This window comes from Carassius gibelio, chromosome A3 (genome assembly GCF_023724105.1).
Source record: "Carassius gibelio isolate Cgi1373 ecotype wild population from Czech Republic chromosome A3, carGib1.2-hapl.c, whole genome shotgun sequence".
Taxonomy (NCBI): Eukaryota; Metazoa; Chordata; class Actinopteri; order Cypriniformes; family Cyprinidae; genus Carassius; species Carassius gibelio.
The window spans coordinates 16204269-16225485 of NC_068373.1; the positions used below are offsets into that span (position 1 = coordinate 16204269).

The window sequence follows — 21217 nt, forward strand, 5'->3', positions numbered from 1 at the left end:
GTTTTGGATAATGTTTTTTTTCCTCACGGTAATGTCACAGCTTCCAAACGCTCTCAACGCAAAAGCCTACTGGCGCTCGTGATTCTTTAGCTCCGCCCACACGCCATGCCTCCAGCCGCTCGGGTTTTTCCGGGAAAAATCGGTACAGACTATCTTTCTCTTATAAACATAATAAAACTAAAGTACTACTCTATAGGTACTCAAGATTAACAGGATATTGAGTGAAAACGAGCATTTCAACCCCCCCCTTTAAACCCTGTTCATCCTCATTCCATTTTGACAAACTGTTGTGATTTTAATATCGAGCATCGCGTTAGTTCAGTCAGGCCACGTTAATCGCGCTTGCATCAGCTGACAGTCAGCTGTTCCTGACGTGTACCAATCCAGTCTTGACACCTATCACCTGCCGTCTATTTAAACTTCCATTCTTCAGTGTCTCTTCCATCGCATCGCTGCTTGCAATTAACTCCCTCCTCCAACCCCAACTCCACCAACTGAACCTGTAATCCGATCTAACCTTGTTCTTTCTTTACAGTCTCTTCATTGGATGCAGTGAATTGTGAATTGTAATTATTTATGCTAATAATGGTTCTGTTCTGTACCCCAGGGGGGTTTGTCTTGCTGCTCTCCCCGCCCCGTCCCAGCATGGCTGCATGGACAGGCGTGTGGACTGTTGCCCAGAACATAACCATACCACCAACACTAACTGTATGCAATTATAATTGTCATAAATATACTTGACGGAAGTGGTCCTGATTGAACTATGCTTTTATTAAGAAAACAAGACTTGGCTGATTACTAGGTGGCATAGGCCAATTTAATTTAAGGTACAAAAACATAATTAGTAAAACATGCTATTCTGGATAAATAACTTTCATCTGTGTAATTATCAAATAGTACACATCATTACATTACCTCCTTTATGCAGACCTCAGTGACTACAGACATTGACAGAGATGGTCCACTCATGTAACATAATATCAACTAACAATGTTTCTTCATTCAGATTTGATAGCAGCTTCACTTGCACTGCTGGATGTAGATGCTAGGGGGTGTTCCCAAAATGACTTGCCTTGACTTTGATATTAAAAAATTTATTTAATCAAATACAAATATACAACAATAAAACCTAGGCTCAACTTTAGCCAAACCAGAATCAGCTGTATAAAGGCCTATACAGATCCTATTTTCAAATGTCCTCTGAATTTTTCTGCAGTTTTTGGTTTAGATTCTTAAGGGAAGTTAAAATGACCCAACCAATTCGACCAACAGCAGACGGTGTTTCTATGAATTTTAAAAGTGCAAACATTCAGTGGTTCAGTGAAAAAAAATTGAAATGTTTTGGAATGCAGACATTTGTGAAGATATTCTTTAATAATGAAAGAAATGCAAAAACTCAAAAATTCTCTTCTTATAAAAAATGAACATTTGAAATAAATGAAGTGAGATTTTTTTTGTTCTTTGTTCATGTACTTTTAATTAATTCTAAATTAATTTCAAGAATAACAAGAACAACACAGAAAACTCATCTTGAGGTGTGGATTCATGTTTCTATGGCCTTTTAAGCTGTCATAAATTATTGCACCCTTATATAAATTCATTTGGTTTTACTTTGTAGAATCTTTCAAAAGTTTTTACTCAAAAAAACAAATTGGACCCCATTAAAGGAATGCAAGGTCTGCCTCAAAGACAATCACAGTCTATGCTTATTTTCTCAAGAACACTACTCGTGAAGTGAAGATAAACTCAAGGAGCATAACATAAAGCCTTTAAGATGCCATTAGAGCCCATTGGATGCCTGTGGCGACTGCGGTCCACCACACTGCGCTCAACCAAGACCCATTAGGACTGGTTTGCCCCATTTCCATACTCAAATCAATGGTGGAATATATCATGCAAGTTGCTTGTTGAATGTATTTCTGTTAATGGCTTTCCCTCTATTGCCATTATGAGGATTGTAAAGCAAGGCTGAGGGTGAGATTATAAAAAAAGTGCTCCGTATGAGTTGTAATAATATTGGTTTACAGCAAACACACAGCGTGGAGCCACACTTTTACGTGCTTTATAAAGCTGACAAGCTTTCCTTTGCGAAATATAATTCCTTTTAAAGTTCAACCGTTTCTTCTGCCTCCCTCCGTTCCATATAAAGCTGTTTCTCATTAAGGATTAAACAGAGAGTTAGGTTCTCTCTTCTCATAATTAAGACATTCCTAAAATCAGTTTCTTCTCTTAAATCCCTTGGTCTCTCCCTCCTCTTTCCCATTAGCAAGGCACTCCACGGATCTGATACCTAGTACCTATCATCTCAAGGTGTGCGAGATTGAGGATTATGTACTTAAGTTTGTGTGTTTTGTTAAAAACATGACTCCTGTATTCTTGACCTCCCCTCTTTGACCCTTTCATCTTACTGTGAAATCCAATTTCAGGCCTGAGTAACCCTCTCTGATCCCAAATACGTTCATACAAATACAGCAGTAGCACTTTTAAGGTGGTCACCATCAAACATGCCCATAATGCTGCAGGACCTGACACATCAATCAAAGGCGCTGCCCCCTTATCTGATCTGTGCTCCCACCTATGACCCCTGGCTTTTGACCTCTAGTCTGTCTGCTATGGTGGGTGCTGTTGAGGGCAGATTCACAAGAAGGGGGCTAATTAGGTCAGATTGCGGCGAACTGTGCATTACAGCTGAAATTGGAAACACATGCTGCGACCCAAAGCAGGATAGAGAGAGAGAGAGAGAGAGAGAGAGAGAGAGAGAGAGAGAGAGCACCAGAAAAGAGTTAATAGTGGAGCTGGGGGTGAAGAAAATGGGGGTAATGTAAGGTGGAGTGGAGGGGTTCAAGAGGAGCGGTAATGGAGAACATCTATGAAACTGATGTGCATGAGGGAGGATGAAGAGAGGAAAAAAATGATTTAATCAATTAATGAATAATACCTTTTTGAGACCATAAATCTAACCTAATTTTTAGGAGAGCATCTGTGGGCAGCATACTGGTTTCCTTGACAGCTCCGCTGTTTTCAATAATTGCTATAATTGCTATGTAACAGATTGTAATTGCTTTGATATTTGAGGTTTAAGGTGGAATATCCATTGGCATGCAAATAAATCTGAGACACACACTATGAGCAACACAATGAAAACAAAAATGTACTGCGAGTAACAATTATTAAAAAAGAATTAATTAATATTAACATTTAAATAATAAATAATATGACATTTGTTCATAACATTTATTATTAACACTAGCCTATATATTTAATATTATTATTTTTTTTTTTTTAAATATAATTTTTTTATTTGAATTAGATTGTATAATTTCAAGATTTAAAGCAAAAATAGAATGGTATGACTGCAAATTTGGGAAATCATGCTACATAAAACATACAGTATCTGCACAAAACAAAAACAGCAGACGGACTGAATGAGAGCGCAATTTCACTGGTGGCAGCAGGTGGCACTTCTGGAACAGCAGCGATATACTTTCCTTGGTTAACGCTGTAAACAAAGCCTATAGCAAATTTACTAAAATATAAAAATTATAACTGAAAAAAAAATATTATATATATATATATAGGCTATATATATATATATATATATATATATATATATATATATATATATATATATATATATATCATAGCTAATATAATGATAATAATAAGCATCTGTTTATTGAGTGTCTTTTGCAAAGCTCAAGGTCGTATTCTGTGAGAAGGATTGTCTCTTATCTGTTTCAAAATCTGAAAGACATGCAGCTTCATCAAAAGCGCTCATCTATGACAGTGTCAGACTTGCGGTGTGGTCCTTGTATGATGAGTTGCCCTGTATAGGTGTTTAGGGTGTAGGGTAGTAAAAGTTATTTCACAAAAACAAGTAATGCAGGTTCTCCCTAAGACCATTTGCTTAACTGATATTTAGAAATGTATTTTCTTCCTTCAACGATAAGCTGTCAGAGCTCTCTGTGCATGTGCATGTATGTGTGTGTTAAACCATTTGAGTGCGAGTGCGTGAAAGAACTTTTGTACCTCAGTTTGAGTTTGTCCCTTCTTTCCCTTTCTACCTTTGTTTGCCTGTCATCTCGCTCAATAGCTCAGTGACTCCGCGCTCTCAATCATTCTCTGTTCCTGTGGCTCTCGCTCATTCTCACCAATTCACCCTGGGGTTGAAATATCTAAGTGCATACAAAACAAGTTCAGACAAAACCAGAGAGACAGAATAGTGCTAAGGAGGTAAAGACTGGGAGTGAATGACACTAAATGCCAAGAGGGAGGAACAGCATCAGGAGAGGACAGGAGCAAAGATATGAGGGGGCTGGACCACATTTTAGACCTCACTGAGCTTAGTATTTGTGTGTGTGTGTGTGTTTGTGTGCGCTCACCTGTGTTTGTGTGTGTTAAATATGAAGTTCCACACCGGTTCCCCGTTCCTCATTTGAAAAACTATTTTCTGTACCCCTCTCGTTCTCTTATTCTCTCCCCCATCTCTCTCATCCCCTGGCTCTTTCACGGAAAGTCTCACAGGGGCAGGGATGTAACAGAACACTTCTCTCTTTTGTCTCCTTTCTTTTCCTTATCCTTTCATCTTTTTGGGTTTTGGTGGGATGGAAATTTCTGCTATAGGTGAAAGGAGGAAAGAGGAGGGGAGCACGGGAGATGGAGAATGAGAGTCTCCTGCTATAACGCTGACGCAATATACGTCTCCTGCTATAAAAACTAAGGGCTGGTTGGCTGTAGATGCTGTAAAAAATCTCCAGAGGAAATTGCTTTAACAAATTGCCCCCTAATTCTAGAGCTGCATGGTCCCAAAATCCATTCTGTTCACAACAGCATGAACTGACATGAAATAAATGAAATTCTGCTGTCCGCAACTTTTTACGGTACTGTTATTAACTAAAAGGTCACAAGGTGTAGGATGCACTTGTTTGGGGTGATTAGTTTGGACTTTAACTCAATTAATTGACAATAAATCAGTTAAAAAGACATTCTTCTATCCATTATTCTACATTTAAGCCATTATCAACTCTTTTTTTGTTTTGTTTTGTTTTTCATTATGAGAACCCTCACACCCACCGCCAGCAGATGGTCCTCGTCCTTCTTTTTCCTCCACCATAATGTCTTCTTTCAGGACTGTGTCCATTCCTCTTCTTCTAAACCAGCCCTCTTTCACTCCCACTGGCTGTTGTCCCCTCACCGCCTTTCGTGAAGATGCCTTACCGCACGACTTGAACACTCAGACCTCCCCGCCGCGGGAATTTCTGCATCCACTTAACTTTTTAAATCTTTTGTTTCAGATTAAACGTCTCTCGTTTACAGCTCAAAGTCGGCTAATTGTGGTCTCACTGCTGGAAAAGTAGAGCTGCCGCTCATACACGCAGAGTCAGAGGTGTATTACTGCTCTGGATGTTCACCGCTTGCATGCAAATCCTCCAGAAGGTCGCGCGTGAGGAAAACAGATAAGCGTGGAAATACAACTCGACGTGGACCCTCTCAGACGGGACTCCGGAGATGATGTGGGAGACTTCTGTAGTCTGAAACATGTGAATCGAGAGTTCTTCTGGAAATTTCGTTCATTTTTGCTTGAGACTGACGGACTGTAGAATCAATGTGGTGTCTGTCGAAGATACGTGTGGTCCGAAACTCACCTAAACGGTAGGTGCTGCGTGTTTTTAAAGATAGGCCTTTTAACATGTTAGCGTACAGGTATTCACTAATCACACGCTTCCGATGTTGATAACATCTAAAGTGGTGTAATGACAGATTCATTTCTTTTGGCTTCATTTTCGTAACAGTTAATTTAATTTTAAGCAGGTGTTGATCGGACTCGTTGACAGGTTGTCAAGCTTTGGAATAAGCCGAACGCCAATGAATCGTTCAATTGAGTCGAATGAATCAGGTGATTCGGTTCTCTTTCGATACGAACTGATACAAGTAGGTATGAAAACAGCTGGTTTTAACAGCATTTTATCTAAACATCCTTTTTAAGCCAGGTGATATTGATACATTCCAGTATTGTTTACTGCAACATAGGACAATTATGTAATTAGCGGAATCATGGCTGCAACAAACTGGACCACAAACCGCACATTCTGTATTAAAAAAATAATTGCAACTTCAATAAATAGAAATTTGTCTGGACATGTACAGTTTCTGGTTAAGCTGTTAAAGCATGTAACATGAAACCCTATCATCACGTACTGTAATTGAAACCGCTTTTTTTTTTAAATGTTTTTATCGGAAACCAATTCTTCAAAAGAACCGATTCATTTTAATAAGTTGGACTCATCATTACTAGTCGAGTTTGAAACGATCGTGAGAAGCGCTTACCCCGGGCCTCGAAAGAGTTCTGGAAAAACTGTTCTGGCGGAAGACCAAAATATGCGTGATCTTATATTTTTCAGCCGCTAGCGAATTGACAAGACTATTGTAGTCAACGGCGCTGTCCCGTCCCTCGCGTGCAGTGTGCGGTTTATATGTAAACCTTCTCTGTCCGGTGCGTCCGCGTTCCGCTCTCGGTTCAGGTGTTCACCAGGTGTTTGCGTGCAGAGGTCAGCAAGTATTGTGACATTTGTTTTCCTGTCTGCCTGCGTACCTCGGAAGAAGGTCTCTGAAGTCAGTCCAACATGCTGTTTAAAATACACAGTAGGTGTGTTTGTGTTTTTAAATTTACTTTGTATCGTTCCTCAGAATGATAGTTTAAATAATCCAAATCGTTTTATCGTGTAATAGCCTATTAGAAGTACTTTGGAGGAAAAACAAATTGATGTAGACCTTCACAGGAGAGTAGTAGTTTGTCAGTGCTAATGTGTTTACACAGTAAAGGAGTTAAAGGGTGGGAGCTAGCAGCCATTGAAAACAATAATGAACACACATGCACACCCTTTCAGTCACCTGTCCAGCTAGCCCATGAAAACAGAAGCTCACAACCATTGTTTACTACATAATGAATGTTTATGTAACTATTTTCTCACCCCTGTAACACATAAAGTGTGGGGGGAAGACATTGAGACAGAACAAGTGAGAAAAAAAGCTACAGGTATTTATGAGAGACGTGAACTCTTCCTCCATTTATCCAGGTAGGATCTGAAGCAGACCAAAGTTCTTTCTGAGAAAGAAAGTGTGGATGGAGATTATCCTAAAGTGTGAGGAGTAAGTGGAATGTGTCACTCACTGTGTGGTAGCCATTTTCCGATGTGTTCAAGCTACTGATTTCTCAACTGCAACACAGTGCCTTTGATCAGAAACATCTGCACAGCATGCTGATTTTTTATGTCAGTGATTTTATGAGTCAAGTTACGGTATGTTTGTCTTTGAATAATAATCCTTGTCTGCCAAGATTTTTTTTTCCACAGAGGGAATTTGTGCAGCGTTTTTTTTCTTCCTTTTTTAAAACTAACATTATAATATTAATGCTATTATGTTTTATTTTACCCAAGAGTTTTATTTACAACTCATAATTTAGTTTTGAACAACCATTGTGTACCACCATCTGACCAACCCATAATCAGGCGTTTTTTTTTAGTTTGTTTGTTTTTTTGTTTGTTGTAAACTTATCAACATATATTATATAGTTGGCAGTGCCCCATCCTTCAATTAAAGCCTTATTGCAAAGCCTGCAATAAAGATATCTTCTTAATTCCACATAAACCACAGTGATGCAATTAGGAAACTATACAGATGTACTCTTTCTTTACTTTTTGAATAATTTGGAATGTTCTTCCGTAATATTTGACTGGGATTGGGCTCGACAGATCGCTAAACACTTGAGTACCAATGTGTAATTGGGCTGGTCAGTTATAACCGTCTAATAAGAAATTTGTGGACGCTGGAAATCAATGTTTAATAAATGGTCTTTTTTCGGGCTGGATGAAAAGTTTTGAATTCTGAAAGTTATAATGAAACTAAATAGAAAAGATAAAAGTGTAAATATAAAGTGGGAATGTGTCATGACACGATCTGTTTAACTTGATTTTAAGCCGTTTTCATTTTCTTTCCAATTCTTTGTGGCTTGATATGAGAGTTCAGACTGTGCTGCGTTGGACGCATATGGCCAAGTGTATAGGGTTGAGTGGGACGATGGGAAAATTCCAAAATTGTCAGTCATGTCAAGTCTGAACAGGGGGATTGTAGAATGTCTATCATGAGTCACGCTTTTGTTCGGATTGGAGAGGATAAATAATAAAGGCCATACATCTGCTGTAATTGATTTGACAGGCTTTTTAGCGTGACAGCATGAAGTGGTAGTGGATCCTCTGGCTGATTTCCAGTGAAAGAGGTTATTTATTAAGTGGGTTTAAAGTTTTCGGTGTCATGAAGCTGAGAATTGAATGAAGTGGAAGAGCCAAAGTGTTTGTCTGGCTTTTGTCTAGAAGATGGCAGATTACGCTTGTCATGGAGGTGGGAGCAGTGGGTCAGATCAAAGATACGTGTGGATGTGTGTGCACAGGTTCCTGTGAGGTAGAGTGTATAAGATCGGGTTAAACATGCGGGTTCATTGTGTTCAGGAGCTTGGTGTTTTTTATGTGAGGCTGCAGGCTCATTTTTGGTCTGTGTGTAAGGTGAGGGGAGAAAGTGCAGCAGAGTTCGTGAAGCATGTCATTGCTACAAATGGAGCGCACTGATTGAGTGGTTCTGCATATCGCCCCGCGTCTACAGATATGCCTCCTGCACGTGTGTCTGCCTGCCTGCTGCTTGTGTTCCCGTTCCAAAGCAAACATGCACATTAACCAGCAAGCCTTCCTCTCAGGTCACACACATACGCATGCACTACACCCTTTTTCACATACAGTAGGTGCACACTCACACACACACACACTGCCTTCAACCATGAAAAATGCCTTTACTCATAACTTCTGTTAGTAAGTCATTCTTTTGGGGGACAGTAGACCCTTTTCATTCATTTGTTAATTTTAGGCAGTAAAAATGCACTCCATATATAAAATTATTTGAATGCAGTTGAGCATGTTTACTTTATGAAAAAAAAAATACTAATGTGTTTTAAGGTCAGTAAGTCTGTTAAAACGTCAATTTTAGTTTTTTATGACTAGGCAAGATCGGTTCAGGTTGAAGAATGCCATGTTAAAAACGGATTTTGCTATGAATATACACATATTAGAAAAGGGGTAAAATTATAATTACATTATGATTAACTAATTGAAATGTATTTTAATATAGATTAATATGTATAAAATCACATATTTAAGCTGTTTAGAACATAATTTAGTACTTTTTATTTGATTGGTTACATTACATCATTCAATTTAAACCTTTTTTGAAAATGGAGAAAAAGTGCTTCGAAACCATCTGAAACCACCGTGAGTGTAAAGATTACATTTCTAAGAACTTGCCCTGTGCATTTTAAACTAGATTTTTCCTTTATTGGACTCATTTGTCATTGAATATAGTCTAACTATTGTAAAATAATATCTAAATATTGATTCTTTCGTATGGTAACTTCATTTCAGCAGTCAGCAACATGCTGTGATTTAGTGACTCTTGTTTTTATATTTTTGCATTTTGTTGTTTGTGAGACTGTATGAAGTGAGACTGTATGATTTTGTCAACATTAGAGGTTGTGAAAGAACAAGACTGTAAATCTCGCTGCAAAAATACCACCATCTTACACACAGCCCCAATTATATTTGCATTTAATAGACAAGAGCCTCATTTGCACATAGCACACCTGTTCCTATGTTGAACGTAAACAGGAAGTAAGCATTTATGCATGTAGAGCTCTATGTCCCGGCATGCATATGTATGGACTCAGTGGCATTCTTTCCCTGCTTGTGACCGCAGGCTTACTTGTGCATTGAATGAGAGTGTGTTCGTTTGGCTTGAGTGTTATTAGAAAACTGTGTCCGGGGCGGAGTGCTGTTATTATGAGTATCGAAAGTGGTGATTTTGCACTTCACACACAAATGTCTTTCCTCCCACTCTCTCCCTATGAGTCTAATGATTATCTCTTCTTCACAAACGAACAGTCACTTGACTGCGTACACTAGCTTTACTCGCCCTCGCCCCCCTCCTTCATTCTAGCGTGTCCCGCCTGAGGAAACCACATCACTGACATTCTGAGCATTCTTCTTTCTTTCTAAATGCCTCTCCCTCCCTCATCTCTCAGCACAAAAGCAAAGGACTGGTGAGTAATTTACACCTGGCCTTAACATTGGACCGATCGACTACATCCCTCACTGTATCATCCACAAGTTGACACACTCTAGGTCAGAGTAGGTCACATTCTTCCTGTCAAATACTTGCTAAAAAGCTAATTTGATAAATTTTAAGAAGACATCTTTGAGTTGTGTTGCTGTTAAGAGCATCACACCTCATGCCTTATATGCTTTATGTAGTTTGCGCTCATTTTTGTATATATTTAATATAAATTGTTTCTATATACTCTACTGTCCAAGAATTGGGGTTATTAAGGTGTCATTTTTTGCATTGATGCATTAAATTGATCCAAAGCGACAAATAAATGTTACAAAAGATTTCAAATAAATGGTTATAGTTTAATTCTTTCAATTGATCAGAGAATCCTGAAAAAAAAAATATGACAAAACTATTAAGCAACACAAATTGAGCACAAAATCAGCATATTAGAAAGATTTCTGAAGGATGATGTGACACTGAAGACTGAAGTAATGGCTGCTTTGCCATCACAGGAATAAATGACATTTTAAAAAACATTCCAATACAAATGTTCACAATATTAATACAATATTGTATTTTTGATCCCTTAAAGCAACCTCAAGGAGCAGAAGAGTTAATCTTTTCAACCCTCTCCTCACAATGTTCATATATAAATATTATTTTGATTGTACAATGAGACAAGAAAACCAGTGATGAGGCACATTTATCATTTTCATGTGGTGGTTTTGCTTCCACCTGGTGGTTGACAGTGTGCTGAGAGTAAAAGGGAGCGAGTGTATCATCCATCAGTGTAGTTTTACTCGAACCCCCTCTAAATAAACACATAAATCACCTCCACTGGGCCAGTAACCGCCCAGGAGCTTGTCTTAGGTGGAAGACTGCTGAAATATGGCGTTCCTGTCAATAAATAACCTAAATCTCTAAGGTCTTCTCAGTACTGCTGAGAGTCATGTTACAGAAGTGTGTGAATATGGGATCATCAGGTCAAACGTATGGAAAAAGTATATAAGACAAAAACGTACATATAGATTATAAAAGATGATGAAATGAGCATTTATTTGAAGCCCAAAGCAACATCGCCTTCTTTTATTGATTCATTCTTTGGCTCAAACAGTAAAGTGGCATCTTTTTGTTTGCCTCAGTCATGCTCTTAATCTGTGAAATTTACAACCTTTTCCATACATACCAGAGTTGTTTGTGGTCTCGTGTGAAACTAGGCCAGCACCAGACCAACACTGTTAGTGGTTTTATTTCAAACAGAGCTTTGCCAGACGTCGACTAGCCAGTGACTTCTTGTCTGTGCCGACCAACCGGAGCAGGCAATGGTGAAGCTAGTTTGTGGCTCCATTCTCCCTCTACACAGAGATATGAATCTGCTGCTTGCAATTTTGCATCTTTATTTCCACTAGCAAATGCTAAAGCTGTAAAGCTATAGTTTTACAGTTTTATGCTTATTTTACTTTATTTTTATGAGTTGGCAATGAGGAAACCTCTTCCAGAGTAAAAAAGTATACAATGGTAAAAGTATGCATTTGCAAATGATCTTATTTTGAAGTCAGCATAAAATGAAACCCTGTCTATTTTCAAAATGCATGTTATCATCAATGAATGTTTTTTGTAAATAAAAAAATACATATATAATTTGTCATTTTTAATCAAAGATTCAAATGATCTTCAGTTGAAATGACTTCTCTCTGGTGACGTATGCTGGACTTCTCCAGAAATTGAGTCCACAGAAACACTTTCTTACTGTTAACAGCGAGCTTGTATTAAAGATCTGCCTTCATCCAATCAACAGCCACTGGAAAGAACGAAGTCTTGCCCTACATTTTTTCCTAGCATTCTAAACAGTCCCATGTAAATATTTGTGGTGTCTTATTAAGCTCCACTGTTCTTCCTCTTTATGCTCTTTCTAATTCTAGCTTTTTCTTTTTTATCAATTCATAGTTGACACGTCTTGGGAGTGATGCACTGGCTTCCCCTGGTTGCCATGGTGATTGCCTCGGCCATGCCTTTCTCTCAAAGTCCTGTGCCCAGGCTTGTTGTCGCGGCGATAGAGCCTGGCAGAAACGACAGCAGCAGCGTCCCGACAGCGAACATCAGCATGCCGACCAACACATCAGTGGACAACGACTCCCCTGATGCTGTCTCTCACAACAACTACAGCACACATGACATAGCTCCTCACAGAACAGTCGAGAAGCAGAGCACGCTTGAGGAAGACCATATATCCAAAGATAGAGCAAACCGAGAGAATCTTCTAATAGGTGGAGGTAGGACTACTGGAGCAGATGCCTCCAGGCCGCACGAGCCTAAGAAATACAAATCACAAAAAATACTGACTGAAAAAAGCCATGGTATTCTCAAGGACTATCAGCTTGAAAGTAGCCAGTTTCATGAAGAAAGCAGGATTGAGGCAGAGACTTTTCTTAAAGATGACAGGAACGCAAGAAGTCCTATGGTCTCTCTGCAGAGTTCTCCAGTGCAGGAACATCTGGACGAAGCTCAAACGGTTGGGAGCACCAATGCTAAAGAGTTGGTGCAGCAATATGGAGGGTTTGGAACAGAACAGGGCTTTAAGTTTGATGACATAGGCCTACAAGAAGAAGATCAGCTGCTTTTGCTGGACGCCGATCCTCAGGTGCTTTTCTCCCCGGCCCTCTCCCCACCCAAACAGCCACCTCTGCTCTTAATGCTGGAGTCAGGCTTTCTGACCAATGACGTTGAGGATGAGGAAAGCCACATGATGGACGCTAACACCTCCGCTCACAGAGGCGACAAAGACACATACAGGAACTTACTCTTGGGCCTCTCTGATTCTGATGGCCACATCCCAAGGGTCCGCCGCAAGCGTCAAGCCGCCCACAGCGCACAAGGGATGGCACGCTCCGTATGTGAGGCCGAAACCAGGTGGGTGACCAAGAAGACCGCGGTGGACTTACTGAGCAACACCGTCACTATTCTGCCAGAGATCCCGACCCAGACTGGGCCACTCAAGCAGCGTTTCTACGAAACAACGTGCCGTAAGCCAGATCCAAACAGGAGAGGTGAAGTGCAGGCGGTGGAGGGGGCCAGCTGCTTGGGGGTGGATAAGAGACACTGGATGAGCAAGTGCGAAACCAAACAATCGTACGTACGCGCACTCACCTCAGATGAAAACAAGAGGATAGGATGGAGGTGGATCCGTATTGACTCCTCCTGCGTTTGCGTGCTGCTCACTAGAGGGACGTACAACACTAAGAAGTTGGAGTGAGGAAGAGAGCGAGAAGGGACAGCTGGCTCGGACTGTCTGAACATAGGATTGACACGAGTTGATAGTTCATGTGAATTCTGAGTGTTTGAGGGACTGTGTCTGTTCTGGTCCACTGTGTGGGGGATATTTCGTTTCCAGATGTTCCCACATATCTATAGCTGTACCCCAGTGTCTCGCTGAGGACAGCCATGGAAATCACCCTTGTGTTGCTCAAAACCTGATGTTTGTCACTCTTAAACGTGTTCGAAAATCATTGCATTAGATACTGGCAAAAAAAGGCATCTGCAAACAAAAAATGCCAGTAAATAATTTTCACTTTTCCAACCAGTAAGTATGAAGTCAGTTCTCCTCAAGTTTATGCAGGTTTCCTAGCACAATGACTGCCTTTGTAGTTCATTATAATAGCATACGAGATGTTACACACAGTTTGACTCCCAGAAGGACTTTGTCTTCATTTTAAACAATATTTATAGACCGATAACAAAAGTGTACGTATGCTGATTCTTTTAAGGAAATGCCTCACGTTTTGATATTTTCACATGTAATGCAGAAACCTTTATACACTTTTAAATGTTGCTTCCAAGTTTCCAAATATTACATATTTAGTGCATTTCACACAACAAAATCTGGTGACTTGCACGAAAGTGAGCCATGGTTGAATGAACTATATCAAAGTCCCTCTTAAGGAAATTCAGATCTTTGCAGCCACATTTGCAATGCTTCCAGGTGGCTATTTAAGAAATGCAAGACCAGCTCCTATCAGTGTGAATGGGGAAATACTGAAACCCTAGAAAATAATGGCAAAACTCACAATGAAATAATATATTTCAAGTCAGAAATCAAATCTGACATTACTCATTGCCCATCAATGCTGATTCTTAAGCTCAAAAAAGCTTATATTTAAGGTTGATCCTGCCAGTGTGCAGTCCCAAGAGCAAGTCTCAGATTTATGTGAGAAATGGAGATTCCAATGGCTCTTAAATCTCACTAGAGCTGTTGCAGTTTTGCCCATTCTTAGCAATACAAGTGAACTGTCTTGGGTAATATATAGTGTTTGACAATAGTCCTCAAGTCATGTGAGGATGAGGTTGATTCCCTTTTTTTTCTAGGTGCATTCTCTGTAACTTATTTGTGTTTCATAAAACAGTATACGGGTTTGAAGTGATATGAGGTGACGATGAGATCCTCCGCTCTATTGTCAATCCTCCATTCCACACAAACAAGAAAACCTCAATACCGAAATCCTTTTTTTCTTCTCTTACTTTTCATATATTGTTGCATTTTGTTTTATTGTATCTATAGTATACAGACAATAAGTTATTACTTTTGAACTAGTATGTAAGTCTAAGTACTTGATATTAATATATTTCTTTATAAATGTACAATAAGTGAAACATATACATCATGCAAATATATGTTTATTTATAATAAACAAAAATTATCCACTGTTTAGTGGTCAGCAGTGGTCCTTCAAATGCCTGACCCAAAACTAGAGCCTCTTCGGTTTTCGGTGTCAGAAACGATGGTTCACCCATGTACTGTCCACTCAGCAAATGTTACAGAAATAGTGTTGGATGAAATGAACTGTAGTCCAGGTCCCTGGTTACTGTATTAAGAAAGCTGTGGAAGTCAGTGCACAGGGTTTGATGTTATTTTTCACATTGAGTCATTGTAATAAAGTATTATGCAATCTTTGTAAGGTAGATACTTTTGTATATGATTTTATTTTTGAAGTAGATGGAAGAGCGAGAGGTGCTTTGGTAAAATACAAAGCGGAATATATGATTGTATTTCTCTCTTTTTTAATATATAAAAAAAAAACAGGAAGTACTTTGATTTGCAGTTGTCGAATATAAAACATAAAATCTGACTTCACACACAAATTAGCCTCTCAAAATCACGAGCACGCCGAACTCTTTAGTACCATTAGGAACACTTTATTTTATTTAGATTTTCATCATCTTCATTATCATTATTGTTTATTTTGCAGACATCATTTTCATTTTGAACCACTGTCATCCTCATCAACAGTAATGGTTTGTTTTCAAATCATAACACAATTTTGTCAAAATGTACACATACAAGTAGCATATTTTAATGACCGTGTTTTTAATATTTCATATTTTACGCTTTAAACTAGATCAAATGAAATTACAGTCAGCATTATTAAATGAACATGTACATACAGTTATTCAATACATACATACAGAAAATAAATAGTTATCATAAAAATAAAAAATAAAAATGAAAATACACACATTTTACAAATTGTTCCCCAAGCTCTTAACCTCATATGTTAATGTACACATAATTTTTACTTTTAACTCCATATTGTCTTGTTCCCCGGTAGGTTTAGTTCGTTGTCGTCTTGGTTGTTTGACATGCATCGCAACACAGAAGCTAAACGTTTTCTCTCACTTGTTTTTCCCCCGGCCCTCCCCCATTTCTCCTCCTCGGTTCACCTCTGCTCATCTTTTATGGCTTGCGTTGTTAGAATGATTCTGTCCATCAGGACTCGTTTCTGCTGGTCACTTGCTTTGTTCGCAAGCATCTTCCCTCGCGCATCGGTCTCTCTGCCACCACCAGCTTCCCTTCGTTTGCTGACTTTTAGTCTTTAATCGAAATGTTCGAAAATGTAAAAAAACACCTAGTAGTAACTGAGCAAGAATTGTGCCCTTTGCAGTCTCATGTGTAGCTCTCACTGCTCAGCTTGTGCCGACTGAGAAACACATCCAGCGAAGTGTTGGCCTCACACAGCCTGGCCCCTCCACTGTGCTCTGAAGTACTTCCTCTGAACCTTACCGTATGTAAACATCCCTGAAGTCCAGGTCGAGTTGCCACAAACATCCTTTGCTATCGAGAGACTCAAGAGACCAAGTGCAGGCAGTCGACGAAAGCCATTCTGAGGAACTAGGGCTGCGGGCAGCGCCATTGAAACGAAGGATGGAAAGACGAGAGAGTTCATCTACAGACGTCCCATCAGCACAGACACAGGAAGAGAGAACGACAGAAAGAAAGAATAAACAGTCATCCGATTCCTCCAGCCATCCCATTTCTTACCACTCTCTTGTGTCATACATTCTTCATGTCTTTTGTCGTCCTTTTTTTTGTTCTTTATTTTTGTCTCTTTCTCCATCCCTCTTCTGTTATTGCAGAATGGTCAGACCAGTAGAGTTATATTTATAAATGTATATATTCATTGCTTTTTTTCTGCTTATCCCCCCTCCTCCCCATGAATGAAATGTAAAGCCGGTTCCAGCTCTCTGACAACGGCGCCTCCTGTGTGCGAGAGACAGAATTACAACACATTGATAAAGCATCAATAAAGACCAATTTATGGAAGCCAATTTCCACCAAATAAGAAAACAATCATGTTATAACTGAGATAAGTCGTATACGAGATAAAGACAAAATGGTGTAAGTAAAAACTGAGATAAAAAGTCATAATTATGACATGAAAGGCAAATAATAATGACAAAAAAAAAACTCATTTATGAAGCCGTAACTGACAAAAAAAAGGACTTAAGAACTCTACAAGATTCCCTGTAGGCCTGATAATGATTCACACACAAACACAAATCCAAAACACACGATGAATCGCAATAAAAACAAGCAAAGCAACATCCTTTCCAAAACAGGTTTAATGACACAGACATTTAAAGAGCATGTCTTACTGTCTCATAGCAACTCAAGGAAACCCAACAGAATGCTAAAAGTGCATCGGTCAAACTTCTGCTGACTTGTGTATTTACATGCATCAGCATGCAGAGGGAAATCAATAACAGATGTGTACTGCACATCTTGGGGCCCCTGCCCACACATGGTCAGTAAATACTTTCGTTTTGTTCAGAAAAGAAAGTAGCTTTTTATATTTACAAAGTCTGGTGGGCAAGTCTATTTTTATTTGTTTTGAATAATTTACAATAATATAAAATCTCTCTATATATAACAGATTTAAAAAAGGTGTCTCACCGGCAGTCCCTCAACAGGAGTAGGTCCTCACTGAGCCAGACTCTGCCCTTGAAGATGCTAAAGAAACAGACACGTGAGAAAATGTATTTCGAAACAACATTATACAGCATCCACTTCTGCATAAGATAAGGAAACGATGTTCTTACAACGTTTATCTGACAACTAACACAACATCCCTCTGTCATAAAGTTATTTCAGACTTCATTGCCGGGATTTCCACAAAGCCGTGCTTATCTATATTCCTCAGTCCTGGGTATTTTTCGACTAGTCTTTCCTCTTATTCATCATTTCTTATCTGAATTATGCTATATTCTATTCTTCCGACTACCGTGAAATAGTAAAATGTACTATACGTCTTCTTACTGGTCATGTGTGTGTTGTATTTTATATGTTGCTATGCTATATTTTTCATGCACGCACACACACACAGCCATCAAATAAAATTCATGCGGTCCTATAACTGAAAATATCTCGACATCTTGTAGCTCTATCTAGTTTTGTATAAGTTATCTGTAAATTAATCTTATAATATTCAGAGTGCCATTCAAAAATGTCACAAACCCCAATCCTTCGAAACAGTTCAAAGCAGCAGATTTTAATGCTTAGCACACGTGCCCTTGACACGTCTGAGCTGCAGTGCTCCTGGGAACTTGGCCTGTGTCAGTCCCTTCTTTCCATCCAACTACTTGCTTGTGAAATCAAAGCATAAAAATCTTGATATTACAGTTTCTATTTCTCAATATTTAGATCACTTTTTAAAAACTCTTCACACAGTGAGCACGAAAGCAGTCTCTGCTTGGGCACAAAATACATTCATTGACTACATCTTTCAGTTTACAGGAATTTCTTTCTTACTCGGACATAATCGCCACAAAACCTAAATTTGCCTGTATTGTTAAACTTCAAAGTTTTAACACCTAATTTAGTTCATTTTGAGTGTGTGATTTTTACAGCTGTGCCAAGCTGAAGGTTGTTAAGGAATAAAAAAAAAAATGAAAAAGTTGTCCTAACGGAAAAACGGTAGTGTGATTCTTAAAACAAAAAGTGTGGGGAGGACGTGTGGTCTCACCTTCACTCTGGACCTTCCTCAGGGTGACTGAGGGGGTAGAGATGGCTGAGGCACGGAAGTTAGCAGGCAAGGTCTCTGAGGAGTCAGAGGTCACGCCCCTCAGATCTTTCTCCCGGAACATCTTCCTCCAAGAAGGGGAGCGGGTGAACGTCTTGGTGCCATCCTAGAGCACACAAGAACAGAAGAAAAAAGATCAGCAGTCTGAGGAACAGAATCGTATTAGTCGCTCAACAGAGAATAACTATGAACTCGATTATCAGCCGTGTCACTTTAATACAAGAAGAAAAAACTGGCTGCTGAATCAATCTCCTGTAAGAGGAGGGTCATTATACTGCCGTTTGTATTTCAGTGGTGGGAGGTAAAGGATGATCAAAATCCAGCTGTGCTCAAGTCCCATGGTGCTCACCTCGTCTGGCCTCCTCTCTGTTCCCATGGCGATGAGCGAGTTATATTCCTTCTCCAGAAGTTGTCGTGCCTGGATGTGGAATAAACAGACTTTACATGTCTGGTCAGGGGTAATGAGTAGGTGCTGCTTTCATATAGAAAGCTCTTCATGTTTGGAGACTTGATGAATCAACAGTGTTTGTTTTCATGCAAAAAAATTACATATGTAATAATGTATTAAAAAGACTAACTGTATATATAAATATAAAGGTTGTCAATATCTAAATATTTATTTGTGCCCCCCACACCCTTGCAAGAAAAATGGTTTCTTGAGAAAAAAGCGTCTGGTGAAGTAATACATGTAAATGCAAGGTAATGTGTTGGAGATATATAGGTCATGTGAAAGTGTGTAAAACACAGATGTATATTTGTGAGGGGTCCTATCACTGCACCTGTGTGTTCTGATTGGGTATCTGCAGGAGCAGGGCGAGGTCAGTGTAATCAAAGGTGTCGTCCAGGGCGAGCAGGGCTCCATGCACACCACTCTCGGTCAGATTATCTGCATACTCCTTCAAGCCGATGGACTGCACCCAGCACATCACACGCTCGTTTGACCACACCATCACATCTAGACAGGAAACACATGAACAGCGTTCCAGGAGGGTGTTAACCACTGATCATTAGCGCTGGATAATGATCGATTTCCATCTTGGGTGATGCCTCTGGATTTCATCTTTTGTTTCAGTTGCTCCTGATCTTTCGGATGGACCTCTCATGGCCAATGCACATTTAGACACATGTGTTTCTGTTTCAGACACAGTCTTTGTCTCTGTTTTGTGTTTCTAGGGGATTCCAGGGATTTTGCATTTGTTTTGTTGATTCAGCTTTTCAAAGCCAAAGTTCAAAGGAAGGAATGCAATCATGGAAAACAGTTAAACCGTTCCTAGCGAGTCATTTACAGTATTGATATCAGTGTCAGTATTAAAAAACACCCTCACAGCTTCAGGTACAGTAACTGCATATTCTGTAGATTTCTGTCTATAGATGGCAACATGCCCTGTACTGGGGGCCAGGTTTAGCCAGATTTACTATCGTTAAATAAAACTAAAACTTCTACAAATAATTGTCATTAGTTGAAATAAAGCTAAAAAAGAAAGAAAGAATAAGAATATATATATTTTTTTAATGAAAACCTTAAAGTAAGGAAAATGTATAAATGTTGCCTTGGTAAATAGTGAAATAGGTAATAAGAGAAAGTGCTAAAATTACAGTGCTAAAAAGAAATATTAAAAGACTAATAAAAAAGATAAAAGCACATAACAAAATTACTAAAATTAAAATATACAAATAAATCTAATTTCAAATATTAATAAATGTTATTATAGTATAGAAATAATACCAAAATAACACTTGGTTGCATGTCTTAGTAAACCACAGGTAATAATCCATTTCTATGTTTAAAAAATGATAAATATCCAACAGATCTCGCTATTGATTGCTTAGTGTGTTTTCATGAACTGTAGTTGGAAATGCACTGATTTTAAAAGAATAAAATGGCAATAAAAGATAAATGTTTGATATAATAAAATTCTACACTATCTTCTAAATATAAACCACTAAAAACAATTGCTTGGAACAAAGCAGGTATATTTAGGTCTCAAAAAATTTGATTGCAAAGTATGAAAAATGGAAATGAATTTTTATACTTAAGATTACAGTTAACTGTTTTAAATGAATAGTATTTTTTTAAGACTCACTTTGCATGTAGCAATGCACACAAAAGTGTCCCTGCACTAATGAGCAGGGAAATGTAATGCATGCTTCATATAGTCTGAAATGGCACGAATGTATCTGTGTTGCCATGCGATGAATAACTTCTAGATCAGCAAAGGCATCTGTTTCTAATCAATGGTCCTGAATGAGGCGGTAACTGCACCTTTAAAACAACTCACAACTGTGAGATTAATAATGCAATCTGTGCATTGTGCTTTGATCAGTTTCTCTACAAATGTGAACTCTCTATTGTACCATTGAATCCTGTGCATAATGGAAGGCTGGGCTGCTCAACGCTTTCCAGACGTCATTACTGATAATGTATGTTATTATTAACAAATGCATTCTGTGTAAACACCCTTCCTTTCTCTTTTTGCAGTAATCTCATTCACTGTCTGATGTTTTGATGAACTGTACATTCCACGGGTGACTGTTATTGCTTTTTTTCCTTTTTGTACACTTTGTTTATCAGACTGTTCTGCTGTATGACTTGATTGATGACGCAGAGCAAAAGATTAATACGATAAAATCCAAAGAGGACTTGGAAAACCACCAGAAAATGTCCTGAAATTCATGCTATACCAAGTTAGACCAAGTTTTGAAGGACATTTTTTCTG

The 21217-nt window shown here is 38.8% G+C and overlaps 2 protein-coding genes across 4 annotated transcripts in view; one reads left to right on the top strand and one right to left on the bottom strand.

Moving 5' to 3' along the window:
- Positions 1–5219: 5219 nt before the first annotated feature.
- On the top strand, positions 5220–14963 carry LOC127949074 (uncharacterized). 2 transcript variants are annotated; one of them, XM_052546014.1, is made up of 2 exons: positions 5220–5652; positions 12097–14963. In XM_052546014.1, exon 2 carries the CDS (start codon positions 12116–12118, stop codon positions 13400–13402), a length of 1287 nt encoding a protein of 428 aa, XP_052401974.1. In that variant the 5' UTR covers positions 5220–5652; positions 12097–12115; the 3' UTR covers positions 13403–14963. The 2 variants fall into 2 exon arrangements, with proteins under 2 accessions (XP_052401974.1, XP_052401982.1); XM_052546022.1 differs by lacking the exon at positions 5220–5652 and adding an exon at positions 6530–6646.
- Positions 14964–15318: 355 nt separating this feature from the next.
- The window catches only part of ppfia3 (PTPRF interacting protein alpha 3), a 33216-nt gene continuing 27317 nt past the window's right edge, over positions 15319–21217 (bottom strand). For both annotated transcript variants that reach the window (XM_052545986.1, XM_052545978.1), the window contains 5 exons: positions 19280–19455; positions 18850–18918; positions 18444–18606; positions 17375–17431; positions 15319–16681 (listed from right to left, as the gene is read on the bottom strand). In XM_052545986.1, the coding sequence (XP_052401946.1) occupies positions 17385–17431; positions 18444–18606; positions 18850–18918; positions 19280–19455 (455 nt within the window). In that variant the 3' untranslated portion in view covers positions 15319–16681; positions 17375–17384. The remainder of the gene's footprint in view (positions 16682–17374; positions 17432–18443; positions 18607–18849; positions 18919–19279; positions 19456–21217) is intronic.

What these genes read in the sequence shown, in the direction of transcription:
- LOC127949074 (XM_052546014.1), top strand. Translation starts at nt 12,116, where the DNA reads ATGCACTGGCTTCCCCTGGTTGCCATGGTGATTGCCTCGGCCATGCCT.